The sequence below is a fragment of the Thamnophis sirtalis genome, unplaced genomic scaffold (assembly GCF_051295495.1).
Source record: "Thamnophis sirtalis isolate CommonGarterSnake01/CBP01778 unplaced genomic scaffold, rThaSir2_p1.2 scaffold_4, whole genome shotgun sequence".
Lineage (NCBI taxonomy): Eukaryota > Metazoa > Chordata > Lepidosauria > Squamata > Natricidae > Thamnophis > Thamnophis sirtalis.
The window spans coordinates 37,346,001-37,362,627 of record NW_028261384.1 but is presented as its reverse complement, the minus strand read 5'-3'; the positions used below and the strand labels follow the sequence as shown (position 1 = coordinate 37,362,627).

The 16,627-nt window shown below is 38.4% G+C and overlaps 1 protein-coding gene across 4 annotated transcripts in view; it reads right to left on the bottom strand.

The window, feature by feature from the left end:
* Positions 1 to 16,462, bottom strand: part of BZW2 (basic leucine zipper and W2 domains 2) — a 46,325-nt gene extending 29,863 nt beyond the window's left edge. For 2 of the 4 annotated variants that reach the window (XR_001314090.2, XM_087712757.1), the window contains exons 1-2: positions 16,349 to 16,462; positions 546 to 610 (exon numbers count right to left, since the gene is read on the bottom strand). Coding sequence is in view for 3 of the 4 variants with exons in the window: in XM_087712757.1 (XP_087568883.1) it covers positions 546 to 603 (58 nt within the window). In the remaining variant the exon portion in view is untranslated. Of the gene's footprint in view, positions 1 to 545; positions 611 to 15,516; positions 15,672 to 16,027; positions 16,159 to 16,348 lie in introns of those variants that run through there. The other 2 variants (XM_014076278.2, XM_087712758.1) reach the window with 2 other exon arrangements.
* Between the last annotated feature and the right edge of the window lie 165 nt (positions 16,463 to 16,627).

Here is a 16,627-nt window from a genome sequence, read left to right as displayed (position 1 = left end):
TGTGCAAGTGTACTTTATATGCTAATAGCAGCAATAAATAAATTCAGCAATTATCATAAAACCTCTCAGATGGTCAAGTCATGCCAATTTTATATCTGCACTTTTCTTTCTTCATATCAAGCACATAAGACATTAGGAACATACCCTTCTGTTTCTATGTAAGAGACATATAGTCTCTTCTGTTTAAAAGGAATTATTATTTAACATTAACAGTTTATTGAAACAGGACAATATTACTAAAATTTGAAATTAGCTTATTTTAATGTGTGATAATTGATATAGCCTGGCATATGATGGGCAGTTACATGTTTTAAATAAATCAATAAATGTGCTACAGTAAATCATAATGCACTTTGCTTTAACCAAATAAGCAAACTTATATGGTTTACAACTCAGTCAGTGCTGTGTGATCACAGCAGTAGTTTCCAATATATACCATTAAAGCAAATTATTACTTCATTATTTTGTGTTTTGTTTGAGAGAAGAAATAAAGCATACAATACTATATAAAGTACTAAAGTACTACAACAAATTGTTATGCCTACCCCTCTTCCTTGTTTTGAACCGCTGGCCTGTTAGAATCGGCTTCTGGTGCTTATTCATAAAATTTCTGGAATACAAATTTTAAATATTATTTTAAAAGAAATATTTTAAATCAAAAGACTATTAAATAATGCTAAACTGCAAGAACAAAAGATTACATCACTACATCTCTCAGTTCAATCCACCTCACAGGGTTGTAAATAGGAAGATGATGTATTGAACGTGTTCCCCTTTGGGGTTGTTTGTAAAAATAATAAAAGTGGGATACAAACAAACAACTAAAATAAATGAACCTTGATTTAGAAAAAAAGACAAACAAAGGATCTTTATTTGTTGCAGTAGAGAGGTTAAATTACTTCCATGTAATGCTTTCACATTGTTTGTAGATAGCCACATTGATTCTACATGCAGTTCAATGGGGATCATCCTAAATCCAGCTTAGGTTTTTGCATTTCATAAACATATGCTGTCTTTTTCATTAAGACATCATTCTCATGTCTTAATACATGTCACACTTCCCAAGTAACTAGTCAGGGTAAAAGGAAGCACTAAAAATAATCCATAGAAATACAGTTTAAAAGTGAAATGGAAACGAAAACCTTGAAAATAACAGAGAGAGGAACCCAAATTTATCACCTGTAATGGACTTAACAAACTGTTTCATTACATAGCAGAAGTGTAATTCCAGAGATTATTTTTATTTAACATCTATATTTAGCTGTAAAATGCATCACACTATAATCTGCTTTAAACCAGGCTTTATAAGGTAGTCACTAAACGCTAGTCACCAATCCCGCTGAGAGAGCAGCCAGAACAGCCAAATGCATTTGATTATAGCTAGAGATCAAAGGAATTGTACAACACTAGTGGGGAAGGCATTGCTGAACTGACAGAGTCTCACTTAGCTGTGAAGATCACATTATAAAAAAGACACATTCACTTCATTGCAGGGATAAAATGAAGAGTATTAATAAGTCACATTTGTCAATCTGAAGGGTTTGGAAAGTCAAAACAGGATGAAGGTATGTGCATTTTGTAACCATTATTGGTGTACTAAAGCAGTTCCCAGACAAATAGGAAAAAGAAAAGGGACTCAAAACTGAACTGAATTGAATACTTTATTTGTCCAAGTGTGATTAGACACAAATGGAATTTTGACTCTGGTGCACAAGCGAGATTGAGCTTGAGATTTGTTTTATTTATATGCCGCCCTATTCCTTACAGGGACTCAGGACGGCGAACAACTCAAACGGGAAAGGGAACACATAAATACAAGACAAGCAGTTAAGATAGCCAACAACCACCCCTGTCGAGAGGGGAAGGGAGCTCATCAACCCCAGGCCTGCCGACACAGCCAGGTTTTAATGGCTTTTCGGAAAGCCTGGAGAGAATCTCTGCGGGGAGTTCGTTCCAAAGGGCCGGAGCTGCAACAGAGAAGGCCCTCCCGCGGGTCGTAGCCAGATGGCATTGGCTAGTAGACGGAACCCGGAGGAGGCCGACCCTGTGCGATCTAATGGGTCTTTGGGAGGTAATTGGCAGTAGGCGGTCTCTCAAGTACCCAGGTCCAATACCATGAAGGGCTTTATAAGTGATAACTAGCACCTTGAAGCGTATCCGGAGACCGACTGGAAGCCAGTGCAGCTCGCGGAGGATAGGTGTAACGTGGGTGTATCGAGGTACACCCACAATCGCTCGTGCGGCTGCATTCTGGACAAGTTGAAGTCTCCGAATGTTCTACAAAGGCTGCCCCATGTAGAGCGCATTGCAGTAGTCCAGTCTTAAGGTCACGAGGGTGTGAGTGATTGTGCCTCCCGGTCCAGGTAGGGACGCAACTGGTGCACCAGGCGAACCTGGGCAAATGCCCCCCTGGTCACAGCCGACAAATGATGTTCTAAAGTCAGCTGTGGGTCCAAGTTGCTCCCAAGTTGCGAGCCCTGTCTGAGGGGCGTAGAATTTCACCCCCCAGCCTGAGCGATGGAATACTAACCAAATTTTTGGGAGGGAAACACAACAGCCACTCGGTCTTGTCCGGGTTGAGTACAAGCTTGTTAACCCCCATCCAGACCCTGACAGCCTCCAGGCACTGGCACATCACGTCGACCGCTTCACTGAGTTGGCACGGGGCGGACAGATACAACTGAGTATCGTCCGCGTATTGATGGTATTTTATCCTGTGCCGTTGAATGATCTCACCCAGTGGCTTCATGTAGATGTTAAACAGGAGGGGGGACAGGACCGAACCCTGAGGAACCCCATATTTCAGGGGCCTAGGGGTCAACCTCTGCCCCCCGACCAACACCGACTGCGACCTGTCCGAGAGGTAGGAGGAGAACCACCGAAAAACAGTGCCTCCCACCCCCACCTCTCGCAACCGTCGCAGAAGGATACCATGGTCGATGGTATCGAAGGCCGCTGAGAGGTCAAGAAGCACTAGGATGGAGGGATGACCTCCATCCCTGGCTCTCCAGAGATCATCGGTCAGGGCGACCAAAGCGGTTTCCGTGCTGCAGCCAGGCCTGAATCCGGACTGAAAGGAGTCCAGATAATCGGCTTCATCCAAGGACCATTGGAGTTGAGAGGCCACCACTTTCTCAACAACCTTCCCAATAAAGGGGAGGTTGGAGACTGGACGGTAGTTGTTCAAAATGGCTGGATCCAGCGATGGCTTTTTCAGGAGGGGTCTCACCACTGCTATCTTCAATGCCGGTGGGAAGAAGCCCTCCCGAAGAGAGGCATTCACCATCGCCTGGATCCAGCTCTGTGTCACCTCTTTGCTGTTCGCGACCAGCCAGGAGGGGCACGGGTCCAGTATACATGTGGCAGCACTCACCACTCCCATGACCTTGTCCACTTCATCAGGGGCAACAGGTTGAAAGTCAGTCCAGAGATGTCGTTCAAGGCCTTCCCCCGGTACCCCGGCTGGCTCTGCGCAATTGGAGTCCCGGTCCATCTGAAGCCAAGCAACTTTGTCCGCGAGGAACTGGACATATTCCTCTGCTCTACCCTGTAAGGGGTTATCCGCAACCCTCGTGTTTAGGAGCAGGTCACCCTAAACAAGGGGGCAGGGCGGGACTCGGCGGACGCTATCAGAGCGGCAATACAGTTGTTCTTGGTTGTCCATATTGCCGAGAGGTATGCTCCGATGCAAGCTTTTAATAGTGCTCAGTCTGACTCGGATTTACTGGACCTCCAGCAGCGCTCTAGGCGTCTCTTTTGGCGCTTCATTTCCCGGAGGTCCCTCAGTAAACCAAGGGGCCCTCCTGGATCCACTGCCGCAGATCGGCTGTAAAGGCGCAATCCGGTGGAGAGCCTCAGCCACCACCGAATTCCAAGTAGCAACTAAGGTCTCCACCGAGCTGCGGGCGAGAGTATCAGGCATAACTCCAAGCGCCGTCTGGAAACCCTGGGGATCCATAAGACGCCTGGGGTGGAACCACCTAATCGGTTCCTCCTCCCTACAGCGGGGAATTGGTCTCCGAAAGTCGAGCCTCAGTAGGAGGCTCTTCGTGTACATGCAAAGCAACAGAATGATGATAATCATAATCATGAGACCAATAAGAGGGCGGAATAAGAAATATAATAAATACATAATACTATAGCCATACTACATGTGTAAATACACATTTACATATACACACAAATATACATTAGACAACACATGAGAATTAGGTCTTCAGTGGAGTGGTGGTCCAGGGAAAAAAACCTGTCCCTGTATCTAGTTGTTTTGACCTGCATGGCATATAGTACCATCCCTAGGCAAGCAATTGAAGCAGTTTATGTCCAGGATGTGTGTGGTCTGCAGATATCTTCTCAAGCCCCCCCGCCTTCTGTCACATGCAATGTTCAGGTCTCCTGTAGAAGGCAGAATTGCCTTTAGACTTTAGAAAATTTAGCTTGATTTTCTTTTTTCTGGGATTACTCTCTACAATTGATTAGTCATAACATTTTAAATATCTGCTGAGAGTTGTCAACACATTGCATATCATCACACTCATCATTTGAAGGTACAACAGTACTTCAGATGAGGAACTGAGTACCTGGTTCTTACTTCAGGTGAATGGATGGTGTCTTTAATTTACACAGAAGAGGTAAATTTTTCAAAAAGGTTATCTTCATTTGTAAATCTTTTAATTGGTGAAATATACAAAATCTTCTGGAACTCACATTTAAAAGCCACTGATATAAAACTTGGAAAGAATGAAGTATGGAATTATACACTTTGATTGTTACCTTAAATACATAGTCTCATAGATTGGATTTGTACTTTGCCTAAGATATGATTTAACCATACAGTAGTTTATTGAATAAAACACGTTATATGTCTGGCTTCATATAATATGCTAAGCCAAACCAAATCAAACAAAAGCACATTAGGGCTGAGAGTTTTTAGAAAACACGTTTAGGATTACCCTGTGAATTCAGAATGAACAGACGCTGGCATTTAATAATTTAATTTTTATTACAATGCATAATACAAACTTTGTTAGCACACTGCTGAAAATGTGAAATAACAAATAACAGCAGCAGTCCGGTTGATATGAAAAATGTAAAAAGTTCAAAGTAAAGCACCCAATATATTGCAGAAATGGCAATAAATGTTCAAAGTTGAACAGAAAAACAGTGCATGTGGAAGAAAAGAAACAGAAAAATGTTTCTATTCATATGTTGAAATGTGATTTAATCAGAGACACCTGAATGAGAAGTGATTAAAGCAAAGGCAATAGGAAGAACTAAGCTGAATGATTCTGAATTGCATTTTTAAATGTCTCAAAATGGTAAACAATGTCATGAAGAATTATGGGAGCAGTATTTTAATATAAACATGTTCAATACTATTTGATCACTTAACTCTGGTCTATCAGGGCAACCTGGTCTACCCAAATATAGGATGGAGCATACTGCTTCTGCTTTGTCGGTAAATTTAAATTTAACACAATATGATCACTTATATCAGTATTTCTCAACCTTGGCAACTTTAAGTCCTGTGGACTTCAACTCCCAGAATCCCCCCGCCAGCTGACTGGGGAATTCTGGGAATTGAAGTCCACAGTATTTAAAGTCGCCAAGGTTAAGAAACACTGGCTTATATCGTAATTTAAAGTTTGTTCTTATGATAAATAAATGAAATATCATATTTTGGCAACATTCTCTGTCTAACCAGACTTTCAAAGCCTTCTTGCATTCTATTTGGCCCTGCAAGTTGGCTTGGGTCCCTGATAGAGCTGTGATACATTGTGAGTGGCAGATGGGGTAGAGAACATCCACACCCATCCTCTTGGTTTTTAGCTATTTAAGTTTCCTATTTAAATCATTTTGTAGTACCTTTTTATTTTTTTGTTACATTATATGCTGCCCAGGGTTGCTATTATCAGTGAGATGGGCAGCAAACCAAACAAACAAACTATAGCTCAGCTTGTAAGAATTAAAGGGAGCATCACTGGTGAAGGGATTAAATGTATTTACATTTAGTGTACCTTCATTTTTAAAAATGACAATGCATAATTTATTTTCCCCATTTTACAGTCAAGGCTCCCTTGTTCCTTCATACTCATTTTCAAAATAATTTGATCCAGTTAGTAAGTAGTTATAATGATGGTACAGGAGTGGGAAACCTGAGTTTTAATCTTGATAGGTAGTCCTCAACTTATGACAATTGAGCCCAAAATTTATGTTGCTAAGTGAGAAATTCGTTGTGACTTTTGCCCATTTTATAAGTTTTCTTGTCACATTTCTTAAGTTAATAACTTCAGCTGTTAAGTTAATAGCACAGTTGTTTAAGTAAACCTGGCTTTCCATTGACTTTATTTGTCACAAGATTGCAAAAGAGGACGGCATAACCACGGGACATTGCAACCATCATAAATATGAACCAGTTGTCAAAGATCCAAATGTAAATCACATGACCAAAGAGATGTGGCAATAGTCATGTGTGAAAAATGATCATAACTCACTTTTTTCAGTGCCTTTGTAACATCAGTCACTAAACAAACTGGAAGTTTGTTTGTTTGTGAAGTTTCCAAGAGTTGGCCTAATTAATTTATGAGCCTTGAGACAAGGTTAAAAAAAAACCATTCATTTATTAGGACTAACATCTTGGCACGGACTTCTATGGAGCCAAAACTAAATCCCACTTAATGGCGTCTGAACTTTACCCCTCCCCTCTGATTGAGGTCATTAATCACATTCTCCAACAGGATGTTATGGCAGGGTTCTGGACATGCGCATTCACATCCCAGTACAGAAATATGAGACTTTTACTCTGGCCAAAAGTATGCATGGCATTCCCCCCCCCTCAAGTTGATAGTAGTCATGGAAACGCTTTAGATGTTGACACTATTATAAGTTGAAGACTATTTATATTTATTACATTTATATATTTATTATCACCCAACCTGTTTTGTAACTTATAAAACATTGTTTTTATTTTGTACATGACAAAGTACAGTACCCAGCTAGAGAAAGTTATTAGTTTCATATCAAGGTCATTTATTTATTTTAGGGGAAGACAAAGAAACATGTTTTGGATGTAGGATATATAAAGAGAGAAATGAAATATAGAGGTTGTATATATTTCAGATACTGCATACGCTGGTGGACAGGATATCACATGGTTAACATAAAATGGAATAGAAAAATGAGCCAGATTGCCTTGCCCAGAGTTTCCAGTAGTGGCACAAAAAACCTGGATTGGCGTGTCTGAGAGTAGAAAGACTAGGAGATAAAGTATGGGCATAGAGATTCAGATACTGAACAGTGGAATATTGTGAATTAAAGATTGTATTAGAAAATGAGGAGGAAAAGAATATTTGATGAATTGAAAGCAGAAAATAAGGAGAAGAGAGGTAAGAAAATTAAGCAGGTTCAAACATGGTATTTTACTTATCCTATTCTGTATATTCATAAAAATACTGGTTTTGTAAATAATATTTTCACTTATTTTCACAGCACACAGTACTTCATTGGTCTGTAGTTCATTGTATCCAGAATATAACATCCCTTATTTGTTTGTTTGCTTGTATATCTGTTTATATCATCCATGCTCTATTATTATATAACTCCAAATGTTGTACATGATGATCCTGTCTTGTAGTTTCCCCATAATAACCCTTTGGGTTGTGCTGAGAAAAAAATGACTAGCCCAGAATCACCAAGCTAGCTTTTATGCCTACGAAAAGATTAGAACTCATGTTCTCCCAGTTTGTAGTCTAGCAGCTGAACTATTACACAAAACCAGCTTTCTGAGTACAGGTAATCCTTGACTTACAAAGTTCATTTAGCAACTCTTTGAAGTTAGGATAACAGTGAAAAAAGTGACTTATGTTTTTCACACCTATGACCAGTGTAGCATTCCCATTGTTATGTGATCAAAATCTGAATGTGTAGTCACAGATTCAAATTTATGATGGTTAGAGTTTCACCAGTCATGGGAATGTATTTTGAAACCTTTCGACAAGCAATGTCAATGGGCAAGCCACAGATTCAGTTAACATTATTTAATGTTACTAACTTAACAACTGTGGCCAGAAAGTTCGTAAAATAGGGCAAAAACTCACTTAGCAATAGAAATTTTGGGCTCAATTATAGTCCTAAGTCAAGGCCTACTTGTAGTCTTGTTCTAGGTATGAAAGCCAGCTAGGTGACTTTGACTATCACTTTCTGTCAGTCCTACGAAAAAGGCAGTGGCAAATCAGTTCTGAAATTCTTGCCAAGAAAACTGCAGGGACTCAGTCAGGCAATTGTCAGAAGTTAAGACTAACTTGAATAGAAAGTAAAAAAATAGAACAGAACAAAAAATCCATGTCAATGCATTCAGATAAAATATTGCACCTAGCTTACAACTAATATTGGGCACAACTGCAGTATTTTCTATTTATAAAGACAAATTAGCTAGTCCCTAGTTCTGCTATTCTTTGCTTCCAAACATGCTAATCATCTGGTCTTTTTATAGAAACTTTAAAATCAGCAGCATGTGTAATTCTTAAAGGGACAATTTAAATTCTCAGGACAAAGGAAGCTGTTAATACACTGCACTAAAGACCAGTTACAATCACACAATAGAGTTGCATAGAGGTCATGAAAGAACAGGATATTTGATTGTGCCAAAGTAGCAAAGCTCACACATACTATTCCATGACAACCACCAGACTGTAGAAAAAGCAGTAAGAAATTGGAAAGTTGACAAACATGACAAAAATTACATATGAATGAGAGATGACTAAGCCTGGACAACATGAGGACAGAAAAGCTGACTTCTGCTTTGCAACCCAAGAAGCTAAGGAGATGACCCCAAAGCAACAATGCTTACCAGCTTAGATCACAAATTAACATAACAGTGATCAAATGCAATAACTATAGCTGACTTGGTATGTCAGACATTTGGCAAAGATAAGCATACTCAGTCACTGCTAACCACAGTGAATTAATTTTATTGAAAAGGGATGGGAAAAGTACTTTTTTCATAAAAAGGAAGGAGAAAAAAGATGGAAACAAGAAAAGGAAAAGCCTCATTTAGTTTCTTCTCTATTTTTGACATGCAGCACTTACTTTCTTAAAAGTTTAGCTTTTATAAGGCACAACCTAAGGGAGGAAGGAACCCAAAGCAGGAACTTTATTTGCAAGGTATTGAGGGAAAAGGATGGAATATAAAAGATTTTTGTCTGCCTGCACATAAAAATAAATTTCCAATAACTAAAGAATGTGAAAAAACTAAGAGGCACATCACATGGTTTAAGAAAAAGTACTGAAATCTGATAGGATGAAATCAGGTTGACATTTCCTTAGTCTTTTGAAGTTGAATGCTTTTTACATTTCAATCTGAAATTCATAATAATTGTACAAATTGTAACAGTAAATGCATTTGTCTAAACAGACAAAGTTGGGTCACTTTGGTAGAGGAAATGCACCATTTACTATTAAAAAACTATTTCCAAAGGTAAATCTTGTTTCAACATTTTAAATGTTATATATATAAAATGCCCTACACTAAGTAGTTTGTTTGAGCACCAATTTAATAGCAATAGAATTTAGCATTTAAAACTTGCTGTATTTTCAGAGTATAAGACACACCAAGATTTTGAAGAGGCAAATTAAAAAAAAAAAGTTTTGCAGTCTGCAGACTTCCTAAAAACAGCCTGTTTTTTCCAAAAAAAGGGCATGAATAGAGTGCTTCTGGAGGGTGGGGCCAAAAAGGAATAAAAAAAGGGCTCATTTTTCACTCATTTCTGCCCTCCCCAGCCCCCAGGAGCACTCTGAAAGCCTCCTAAAGGCTATGCATGACCATTTTGGTGAAGGGGTTGGGGTTTCATGAGACAAAACTGCTGTATTCAGTGTATAAGTTTTACCCAGATTTTCAGCCTCTTTTTGAGGGAAAGTCTTATACTCTGAAAAATATGGTATATACCAGTGATGGCGAACCTATGACACGCGTGTCAGTGCTGACACGCGTAGCCATTTGGGGTGACACGCACAGGATTTCATGCGATTCATCCTCGGCTCCTGCACGGCCGCCGAGGATGAAAGAATCTGTGCTGGAGGAATGGATCTCCCCCACCCACACTCACTTACTGTATCGCCGCCGCCCCTTTCTGAGCGCAGGGGCTGCTGGTAAGGCGTGCGTGCCGTGCGCACACACGTCATCAGCGCGGCGAGGGAGGACCCGCAGGAGAGGAGCGCGGGAACAGTGATTAGAACAGTGCGCGCCTCTCTCCAGTCAGGCCGGCACAGAGAGTCTACTCCAGTGTCGAAGTGACACACAACGCGAGTTATGCTCGATTTTTTGCCGATTTTTGACACACCACGCCAAAAAGGTTGCCATCACTGGTATATACCGTTTTCCAGTGCTTTCCAGCCTTCTTAAAGCAGTTTACAGAGTCAGCATATTGGCCCCAACAATCTGGGTCCTCATTTTACCCACCTTGGAAGGATGGAAGGCTGAGTCATCCTTGAGCCTGGTAGGATTTGAACTGCCAAATTGCAGGCAGCTGGCAATCAGCAGAAGTAGCCTGTAGTACAGTACTCTAACCACTGAACCACCAAGGCTCAAATACACAAATTTCACCTCAGAAATTCTATGACATTGAGATATATGTCCTAATATACTGGATTCCTGATGTCTATGCATTCAGCAAACTTCATATGCATGTCTATTTTCAGTTTTAGCCAAAGTCCACTCTCCAAATTACAGTAATAAATTGGGTTAGAAGATGTTGAATGCTCTATGTCTTCTTTATTAGGAAAAAGAGATCTCCTTCAGCAGTGGTGGGTTTCAAAAATGTTTAGAACCTCTTCTGTAGGTGTGGCCTGCTTTGTGGGAGTGGCTTGCTGGCCATGTGACCGGATGGAAGTGGCTTGCCAGCCATGGAACTGGGTGGGCATGGCCAATTTGTAAAATGTGGTGAAACTCACTTAACAACGCTCTTGCTTAGCAACTAAAGAAACTCAGAAACTCTGGCATTTGAACCACACAAGTCTTAAAGCTGTGAAGTTACAAGACCCTTGCACCCCTAACACTTTAGGGGAAAAAACCCCCAGGGGTGTTCAAACTTGACAGCTTTAAGACTTGTGGACTTCAAATCCCAGAATTCCTCCTCCAGTCATGTTGGCTCAGGAACTCTGGCACTGAAGTGTGCAAGTCTTAAAGCTGTCAAGTTACAAGACCCTTGCACCCCTAACCCTTTAGAAAAAAAAACCCGGGGGTGATCAAACTTTACAGCTTTAAGACTTGTGGACTTCAATTCCCAGAATTCCTCCTCTCACTCTTCATCTTGATGATGTGCAGACAGGCGGGGATGGAGCTGGAACCAGTTCTAAATGGCACTGTTGATTTGTGGAACCTCTTCTATAGAAGAGGTTAGAACTGGCAGGAACCCACCCCTGTCCTTCAGTCTGAAAAAACTTTTTCCTTAAGTACTATTTTTGGGACAATAAGCTCTGGTTAGAGAATATCTAAATATTCTCTCAAAATGCTTTTGATATCAAAGTTCTCTTGATATACCCCATTTCACTACTGGAATCTCTCAGAAGATACTTGGCTTCCTTGTTGGATTTGCATGCTTAATGCAAACATCTGAAGGATGAAAGTCTATGAAAAACCTAGAGGCAAACATTCATGATGAATTTGAAGAAGCCTACTAGGATACATTCCTTATTAAACTGATATTGACAAAACAAGGAATTGAACTGGATTCTTACTTAATAACAATTTTGGATCCATAATAATTACAATGCATATATATTTTATTGAATTTTTATTAAGAGAACTATATGTAGTTCTACAAGAGATCTATGACTATATATATAGAACCATGAAACTTTCTAGGGAACAGCACTTAAGTGGCATGGATTTTTAGCTATTCAAAATCGTCTGGATTCTATTCAAAGACAAATTAACATAACAATAGTCATGAAATTTATATCTGCTTCTTTGTCCAGTTTCCACATGGCTCATAAAGTTTTCAATAATTCTGGGAGGTCCTGAAGAAGACAAAGTATGACTGGAAACCTTCCATCCATGTAAATTATTGGAATTATTTCAATTCATAACATTTGATGGCACAATAGACTTTCTACATTCTAATACTAGTTGCATGTTTGGATTTTATTTTTCATTATACAATTTTAATAATCCTCAAGTGCTACAGAATTACTATTTAAATATATTTAAGGATACAACCATTATTTATTTCAACATGGGCAGATCTGAGTTAAATTTTAGATTTTAAGCTGGATTTCTTGTGTTCTGAAAAAAATTATAGTAATAACATGCTTAAAATCCTTAAATTAATAAAATTGCATAATGAAAATAACTGCTTAGTCTTCTTGGATCTTGATTTTTGCCTTTTTGAAATGTTTAGAGTAGTATCTCTTACAACAATTTCCCCAATATAAACAATATACCATAAATTTAAAATCCAGGGCTCCTGATAATTATAGAGGGGACCAGTCCCTGCAATTTATTTTTTAAAAGCAATACACAAATTTTAATTTTGCTCTATCTAATTCAGCTGTAAACATAAGCCTAAGCCTAAATTTTAAGCAAAGGAAAGAAGTTTATAGGGACATTTTATTTTACTATGTAGCATTCCAGAACTGAAAACCTTGCTTGGAAGTATATTCCAAAGAAAGGAAGTATCACTATGTAAAACAAATTGTCTACTTCTTCACCCAGGATATTGCTCTTAAAAATAACAATAACCTCATTCTACATGAATTTGCTTTTCCTGCTCTACACAATGCCAATTCAAAGTTATCAAAAAAGTCTGTGAAAGTATATTCCACAGCCTCATTAGGCATGGCATGAATAATTATTTCAAAACATTTTGATCTGTGCCGAACTCATAATTAAGTTTCACTGATTATTCAGGATGTAAGAGATTATCATTTCCTTTCTTCAATTCAAAAACAAAACAAAACCCAAAATTCTATATTTTATTAGAATAGTTGTAAACTTTTTTCTGCATCTGTTTCATTTCTTCAACATACATATAATATTTATTATATATGGGTATATGTAATATATACATGATATAATAACTAGAGCTGAAAACAAAGATCTTATACAGAAGGGTAAAAAGTCATTATTGTACAAAATACAGCTTTTGATTCCTTTTTTTTGCAACAGGACTGACATTTTTATCCAGTATTTAACTTATTTTTTATGCTATGGGCACTCAACTGAAACATCTTTTTACAAGGAAAGATAATCAATAAATTAAATGCATTTTATGGTACATTAACTTCAAATATATTTTATTGGTGTAAAAGACTATTATTTGAGGAGGGGAATTAACTGACAGATTTCTTCATTTACCAGTTATTTCTCTATGGCTTTATTCTGAACAGGAATAGCTATTTTAATGTGTCTATTTCAAGTCCACTAATTTTGTGCTTTTTTAATGTAAAACATGCACACTTTGTAAAGGGAAAAAGAGGCATTAAATCTATACTTTTGACTTAAGAAGCAAACTGTACTTACATTTAATATACTTTAAATAGGTCCTGAGTAGCTTAAGTCCTATTTATTGCAGTAGGCCTATTCCAAATATGATTTAATTTGAATCTAGACATATAATTCATTATAGCTGAATCAATATTTGCTATAATTACTGTATTTACTAAATAGTGCTTGCCAAAAATAGATACCTATACTGCTTTGTACAATTTTATCCCTTAATCTTCAGTGGCATAATATTTTGTATCTTTTGAAAAGAACGACAATGAAAAGGAAGCAGTACTGAAAAAGATACTCTTATGTTTGTCAAATGTTACACAATGGAGAAAGATTAAAACAATAGCAGAAATTGCATTTATCTGCAGACACTATATTGTGTAGTTTAATATAGAATTTAAGGACAGGATGATGGATTGCCTTTTCATAATATTAGGGGGGGGGGGAACAATAGTTGACAACTTTAAACTTTCCATTTGTTCCAAATCAAACATGTTTATCAATCGGCCTATGAATAATATTAACTTCACTGCAACCTAGTTTATACGTATTCATGCAACTATGATGTATTTTTTTTATTAAATAATGGTCTAAGAATTATAAAGTACCAAATACTGTACAAAATGTAGTAAATTATCACCTGACAAATTCATCTGTAATAATATAAATCTTAGTTATAGTGGATTACAGATCTTAAATTATAGTTTGCAGATAAACATAGCCACAAAGTGGAAAAGACTATAATCCCTTATTAAAGGGGATTGGTAACTTTCAGATGAGAACAGCAAGATGCTCTAGCTCTTTTCCTTTGGATCTGATAATCACTTTTGATAATAATTGCTAAAAACTGGTTGCTAGTATGAACAAAGAATAAAAAAGAGCAAAGTAGAAGATCCTTGCATCTATGTGTGTCCATTTAAATTAGTGTTAATTTCTGAAAGCAGAATTAAGTTTCCTGGTCTCTAGCCTAGTGACTAAACCACTACACAAACTGGATGTTACCTGATCCAGAAAGCTTTACACAGATTTTCTTGGAGAGAATTACATCCAATCATATCTATTTGCAAGGGTGATGGTTCTTTCCCTCATCTCTACCCACTTTTGCAACTCTCCCTGAGAATTCTTGAAACATGATGCTGGATATTGGATGCAGAAGTGTATTTACTTGAAAATACTATTAACCTTGTGTAATTAGCCTAACACAATCAATAGTATAAAATGCTGTTCAGATTTGCAAGGTATAGAAAAATCTCTAAAAGCCAAGCAAGAATATTACAATTACAAATGTATTAAAAAGTAGCTATGTTTTACCATATTAATAAAACCAAATGTTAAATTATATAGTTTTAACATTGCATTTGTGACATTTTAAATTTTAAAAAAGAGTTCAAAGTCATATTCAGAAGGTATTCAACTAAATAAATCATAACTGGAGAATGGAATTTCTGCTAACTCTTAGAAAAAATAAAAGAAACTCAAATTTTATAAATCAATCTTAATTTATCTGGATTCACCCTGGGTCTATTCAATCTCCTCAAATCTGAAATACCTGACTTTACATTACTGGTTGATTGCTACAGTATCATTCAATGGAATAGTAAACCTTGTGAATAATTTTAATGTTACTTTTAAGCCATATGTGTTCTCCTACTCAGTTAAGATATAAGAACACATAATAAACTTGAATGCCCTCAAACAAACCTACAGAAATCTAAACAGAGGATGCAACTTTATTTATTTTTAAAAGCATTCAAAGTTAGAGATAAAAAGTTTATTTGGTACAAGGAATTTTCAAGACATGTTATTCCCCCTCAACTTACCCCTTTACCACAAATCAATCATTTTGACGTATAGTTAAAAACACCTGTACATTAATGAATTACATTCCAAATTTCATAGGAGCTCTTTCTGGAAGGAGTATGTAACCCTCATGACAACTTAGAATTGAGCCCAAATGGAATGCATTGTCAGATAAATAATCTAATATTTGAGGTTATCATAAAATGCCACACAAATGAAATTTATACTTGTCTGGTTGAGGTTTCTTGGATGCCAAAGGTGCTTCTGTAATAAAACAGCATACCCCGCTGAGAGACACGGATTGATTTTAAATACTCCCAACCATCGGATCCGTAGCACTGCAGATCAGAAAGCTGTCACTTCCTCAAGCAACCCGTACCTGCTTTTGGGATATTACAAAATATCAAAACGCCTCCTTCGTTTATAAGCGTTTCACTAAGTGCAGGGTGTCCTCCCAAAAGAGATAAGAAAAAGATGGCACGTCTTTGATTTCCCTCCAGTGCTACTCCGGTGCCCAACACGTTTTTTCGTGTTGTATTTTAGCAAGCAGCTGGAAGCAGTCTTGGGACCGCGAATTGTGCTTCCCCCTTCCCTCCAAATCCCTATTACGAGGCCTTTAAATCCCCACGCAAAGACAGTTACTGGCCCGCCCTCCTGCAAAAAGCAGCTGCACAAATGAACGCTTAAAAACTCCCATTGCTGCTTCCAACCCAGCGTGATGTTCTTGTCCCGTGTCACCTTGCTAAAGTCACGCACGTACACCTCTTCCAACACAAAGTTGCTTTCGCCTCCGAAGATTTCCCGCCGCTGCTGTTGCTCGAAAGCCTTCAGCCCAAAGCCTGGCTGACTGATTAGCTAAGGAGTCAAACCTGTCGGAAAAGACAAGAGTCTTTCTATTTCTATGCCCTTTAAAGCCAGAGTAATTATGCCTCCTGCCCCCTCTCTCTCTTTGTGCTTTGCAGCAGCCACAAACTCCTTTTGTTCAGTTTCCCCTCCTCTTCGCCTTCTGCCCTTTTCTTGCTCAAGGCGTCGGTTCCCCACAACCCAACATTCGCTTACCTCTGCCGGGGAAGAGGCTCTGGTCTATGGAGAAGCAGCAAGACACAAGACAAGCGCGCCCGCACACAATGGAGAAGTGAAGGGCGAGCACGTTGACACCTAAAAGCAGTCTGAGCACCGCCTACTTCACGGCTAGGCAGCACCATTTTAACCATAGAGGGGGTGATTGATCACAGTCAGGACGGGTTGGTCATTTTAGTATATTCTAAATCGCTACTTTTACTTCGTTCCTCGCATACCTATGCGTTGCCGAGCAAGCCTCTCAGTTGTAATGTAAAG